The sequence below is a fragment of the Lycium ferocissimum genome, chromosome 2 (genome assembly GCF_029784015.1).
Source record: "Lycium ferocissimum isolate CSIRO_LF1 chromosome 2, AGI_CSIRO_Lferr_CH_V1, whole genome shotgun sequence".
Taxonomy (NCBI): domain Eukaryota; kingdom Viridiplantae; phylum Streptophyta; class Magnoliopsida; order Solanales; family Solanaceae; genus Lycium; species Lycium ferocissimum.
Genome location: NC_081343.1, coordinates 30,258,263 through 30,264,044, shown reverse-complemented (window position 1 = coordinate 30,264,044; position 5,782 = coordinate 30,258,263). Strand labels below are relative to the sequence as shown.

The 5,782-nt window shown below is 40.8% G+C and overlaps 1 protein-coding gene across 1 annotated transcript; it reads left to right on the top strand.

The window, feature by feature from the left end:
• The first annotated feature begins 323 nt into the window (after nt 1-323).
• On the top strand, nt 324-1,877 carry LOC132047494 (uncharacterized). The gene is made up of 5 exons (XM_059438531.1): nt 324-381; nt 563-634; nt 683-782; nt 936-1,259; nt 1,640-1,877. The coding sequence occupies exons 1-5, from the start codon at nt 324-326 to the stop codon at nt 1,875-1,877; spliced, it is 792 nt and encodes a 263-aa protein (XP_059294514.1).
• Nucleotides 1,878-5,782: the final 3,905 nt, after the last annotated feature.

Below are 5,782 nucleotides of genomic sequence, written 5' to 3'. Positions count from 1 at the left end.
TTATTGGTGGTCTGGATCCCCATTTGTACGATGGGGCAAATACTGCTGCAAAGAACGGGGGAATGACTATCTCTAAGATGGTTTCTTCCATACAGGGGAATAAGACAAAGCCAAAGGAGGAGGAAGCCTTGCAGAAAGAGAAAGACAAGGAGTTCAACAAAAAGGTCAAGTCTACCAGACAGGTCAGCGGTAATGTGAATAGGAAATTCTTTAAGAACAGGTCAGCAGGACCTACTCCATCCACAGCAAGTACCCCAGTCCTAAAGTTCTGAAATGATAAGAAGCAAAACTTCAGACCATCGAGTTCCTATTCTCAGACGAGTATGGATCAGTCAGCCTATACTATTCCACCTTGCAGCAAGTGTAGCAAGAGATACTTAGGTGAGTGTCGTATGGGTAAAGGCGCGTGCTATGGTTGCGGCCAGAACAGCCACATTCAGAATGATTGTCCATCAGCTAGATAAGGTACCAAAGGTTCCGTGGCGTAGTCCACAAATTTAGCAGTCCCTCATAATAATTAGGCCCAGTAGAGGCACCTTTGCAGCTAAGTCTGGAAACGCAGGCGGAGGACGAAACCGTTTGTATGCGTTGACAGGTCGTCAGGATACAGAAGCTCATGCAGATGTGGTCACAGGTACACTAACAGTTTTCAATTTTAACATATATGCCTTTATTGACCCAGGATCCACCTTATCTTATGTAATCCCATTTGTGGCAAAGAAGTTTGGTATTGAACCAGAAAAATTGGATGAACCCTTTGAGGTGTCCACCCTAGTGGAAGAGTCAGTCATAGCTAGGCGTATTTATAGGGATTGTCCAGTTCTAGTTTATCACCGCGGGACCATAGCTGACTTAGAAGAATTAGAAATGGTAGACTTTGATATGAACATGGGTATGGACTGGTTAGCTTTATGTTATGCCACGGTATGTTGTAGAATCAAAGTTGTAAGATTTGAGTTCCGTAATGAGCCAGTCATAAAATGGGAGGGAAATGTAGTAGTACCCAGGGGTAGATTTATTTCGTACCTAAGAGCCAGAAAAATGATTTTCAATGGTTATATCTACAACCTATTTCGAGTCAAGGATTCAGATGGCCAGACTCCAACTCTCCAGTCCATCCCAATTGTAAATGACTTTCCAGAGGTCTTTCCCGAAGATCTTTCGGGAGTCCCTCCTGACAGGGAGATTGACTTTGGAATTGATCTACTTCCTGGCACTAAGTCGATATCTATTCTGTTGTACAGAATGGTTCCAGCAGAGTTAAAAGAGTTAAAATCTCAGTTGAAAGATCTTCTTAATAAGGGGTTTATTAGGCCCAGTGTTTCACTTAGGGTGCGTCAGTTTTGTTTGTTCGGAAGAAGGATGGTTCCTTACGCATGTGTATTGACTACCTCCAGTTGAACAAAGTCACCATTAAGAACAGGTACCCTCTTCCCAGAATAGATGACTTATTTGACCAACTTCAGGGTACCCAATATTATTCCAAGATTGACCTCAGATCAGGCTACCATCAGTTAAAGGTTAAGGAAGTTGATATTCTGAAGACCGCTTTCAGAATCCGTTAAGGCCATTTTGAATTTCATGTTATGTCATTTGGGTCGATAAATGCGCCAGCTGCTTTCATGGACCTTATGAACAGGGCCTTCAAGCCTTACCTCGATTTACTCGTCATTGTCTTCATTGATGAGATTTTGGTGTATTCCCGTAGTAACATTGATCATGCAGAACATCTCAGAATAGTATTGCAGACTCTTAAAGATCGCGAACTTTTTGCAAAATTCTCAAAGTGTGAGTGTTGGCTTAATTCAGTGGTGTTCTTAGGCCATGTGATCTCAGGTGAATGTGTTAAGTTGATTCTCAGAAGATTGATGCCGTAAGGAGTTGCCCTTGCACCATCTCGGTTTACGATATATAAGAAGTTTCTTGGGTACGCGGCTATTATAGACGTTTTGTGGGAGGATTTTCCTCTATTTTTGTTCTGTTGACTAAGTTGACTCAGAAAAAGGTTAAGTTTCAATGGTCAGATGCTTATGAGATAAGCTTTGAAGAGTTGGAGAAAAGACTAACTTTTTCTCTAGTTTTGTCGCTACCAGAAGGAACCGAAGGGTTCGTGGTTTATTATGATGCTTCGGGAGTTGGTATCGGATGTGTCTTAATGTAGCATGGTAAGGTTGTATCTTATGCATCTCGTCAGCTCAAGGTTCACGAAAATAATTATCCGACTCATGATTTAGAGATGGCAGCTGTGATTTTTTCACTTAAGATTTGGCGTCAGTATTTGTATAGAGTGCATGTTGATATTTTCACAGATCAAAAAAGCATGTAGTATATCATCAAGCAAAGGAATTTGAATCTTAGGCAAAGAAGATGGCTTGAATTGCCTAAGGATTATCATGTGGATATTCTCTATCATCCGGGGAAAGCGAATGTTGTAGCCGATGCTCTTAGTGGCGTTCCATGGGAAGTTTAGCCCACGTTGATTCAAACAAGAGAGTTATGAGCGGGGAAGTTCACCGTTTAGCCAGTCTTGGTGTTTGACTTTTGGACTCCCAGGATGGTGGTGTGGTTGTTCAGAATAGAGCTCTTTCCTCTTTAGCGGTTGAAGTCAAAGAGAAACAGTTTAGGGATCCCTACTTGTTGCAGCTGAGAGAGGGGATTCACATGTTACACCTCGCATTCTCAGAGCATGAGCATGCCACGTACTTCACCATATTAATGGAGTACCGGAGACGTTCCGTGAAGTTTTGGAACGTACAAGCCATGGAAAGTTCGTAACAATGAAGTAAAGGATGAATTACAATGTCGTAAGTCGTAACCGGGAAGGACAACCTTGAAACCAAAGGACATGCATTATCAAGTATGATTAATGATAAATATCATGTATGGAGAGTTTTAGAAGATTCCGGGACCAAGCAAAGCGAAGAAAATAAGTTTCTCAAAAATTTGGAAAAAAAAAATTGGCAGAATTCTGGATAGAATTTTGGGTCAAATTTGGAAAGGTATATCTCCGAGTATATGAGGAGTTTTAAGGTGTTTCAAAATCCTAAAAAAAAGTTCATCGAGTTTAGTTTCCAACGCAACAAACCGTTCGTTAATCCGACATCGGAGCAGTGAGTTATGGGCATTTTAAAACGGACGGTCAGAAGAACCCGAACCTGGGCGGGAATCTGGAAAAAATCCACTTAAAAGCCCACTTATGTTTTGACCCGGCCCCATCCGAATTTGGCACCTATAAAAGGGCCTCTACACTTCATTTTAGTCATTTTTTCTTCAACTCCATAATCCTCTAGAACTCCCCTAACCTCTCCAAACCTCTCTAGAATTTTCCACACTTCTCTCTCCACTACAAGAATATTCTTGAAGGCTCTCCACCATTCCAAAACATTCTATACCATCACAAAAGCATATTAAACTCCAAAGCCCCAAGCTAAGTCATGGAGAAGGATTGTTCTTGTCTCCATTTAATGTTGTGATAAATTTGGTCTTAGAAGAAGTTGAGTGGGTGAAGTTCTTCTAGTGTAAGGTATGTTTTCCATCCTATTTCTCATGATTAAGTTGATTTGAAGGTTTAACAAGTCCTATAAAAGAAGAGAATCACAGTATAGAAGTTGCAAATTATTAAAGTGAAGATGATGAATATGGAATGAATCTGAAAGGAGATTTTGGATTAATTTGGGATTAAATTTAATATAATTCTTTGATTATGGTATTGTGGATATTGTTATGGTTAGTTGAGAAATTTGGAAAACATCGTGTGGGATGTTTTATGGAGCCTATTGGTAATATTGTTGTGATGTTGGTATTGTTGTTGTTGTTATTGGTTGTTGGATTGTGATTTCAGGCTAGGCATATATACAGGGGAGGTGCTGCCCAAATTTCAGCATATTCTAAACGGAATTAAATTGAAGGCTTAAGATGAGCGTATGACATTGAGCCTAATAATAGTATGAATGGTTTATATGTAGATTTACGAGCTTGGAAGGATAAACGTTGAACGACTAAGGCGATTGAAAGGTATGTTAAGGCTCGTCCCTTTCTTTCAAAGGCATGATTCCTATGGTATGAGTCCATAAGTGTTTCCATAACCTCCTTGATTTCAAAAGCTAGAAGTTTATGACTCCTAATGCTTCTTATGATGTTAAAAATGAGAATGTTTTTATGAGGATTACGTTGAGGATGATTTTAGGCTTAAAGGTCTCAAATATGATTTCAATGATGATGTAAAAATGTTAAGCTATTTCATGATTTTCTCGATTAATTTCATTGTTGTTGATCTCACCTTATAAATTGTTCCTTCAAGGTGGGATAGGGCGATAGTTTTTAGTTGAACTCCTATACATGCCATGAGTATAATATATGTATATAGCTATTTTGTGACATTATAGAGTTCTATTATTTCATTTTGATTATGTACTGCACTCATTTTCATTCTTCATATATATATATAAGGCACAGATGACAGGGGTGACGCTGTGACCTTTGTTGTATATATATAAGGCACGATTGATGGGGTGACGCGCGTGACCTTTGTTGTATATATATATGAGAGTTGAATGGGGGTGACGCCGTGACCTTTGTTGTGTGTATATATGGATTGAGGTGGTGACGCTGTGACTTTTGTTGTGTGTATATATGGCACAGTTGACAGGGGGTGACGCTGTGGCCTTGTTGTGATGTATATATGTATGCACGCGGGAATGATTATTGTGAGGTGACGCGTGGCCTTTTTGATGTGTATATATATGGCATAGTTGACAGGGGGTGACGCTGTGGCCTATGTTGTGATGTGTATATGTGTGGCACAGTTGACAGGGGGTGACGTTGTGGACTTTGTTATGGTGTGTATATATATGGCACAGTTGACAGGGGTAACGATGTGGCCTTTGTTGTGATATTTCTATGGATATATGTGTTTCTTTGATATAGTTGTACTGATGCATTTATTTTTCCCATTCATTGACATGTCTCAAATGTTTTCTAGGATTTTATGTAAATGTTGATTTCATACCTTACATACTCAGTACACTATTCGTACTGACCCCCTTTCTTCGGGGGCTGCATTTCATGCCCGCCGGTACAAACACTCAGTTTGGTGATCCTTCGGTTTAGGACTTCAGCTCAGCTGCTTGGAGGGCTCTAGTATTCCGGAGCTCGAGTCGTTTCGGTACAGATCCTTTTACATAGGCTTTGTTATACTCTTAAAGGTCTGTAGACATATATGGGTTGCGTTTATACGGTTTGATCAGCTATGCAGATGTAGTTTGTTTTGGATATTCCCGTGCGTAGTGGCAGCCTTATCGACTTGCATATTTTGTTATGTTTGGTTTGCTGTGGCTTCTCGAGAAACCGGTTCTTTTTGATGTATGATATGACGAGTTTACAGCGTGCTTTTACAGATTGCTATATTGTTTCCAGTTTCGGTCTGATCATATCGATCACGTTCATATCTGGGTGTCCAGTTCGGGCACTGGTCCTGGGCCATCGGTTTGGGTCGTGACAAAAGTGGTATCAGAGCAGTTTGTCCTAGGGATTGTCTACAGACCGTATCCGGTAGAGTCCTGGCGGGGGTCGTGAAGCCGCCACACTTATAAACGAGGAGGCTCACAGTGGCCATTAGGAATCATTGACCTTTCCTTTGTCTTAGATCGTGCGATAGAGCCAGAGTCTAGGAAAGATCGCATCTGACCTCTTTTTCCTGTAGGTAGGTGCCGACTGACGGAAGATGAAGAGATCAACCTCGGGTAGTGAGGGTGCTAAGAAGGCCCCCAGAATAGATCCAGGA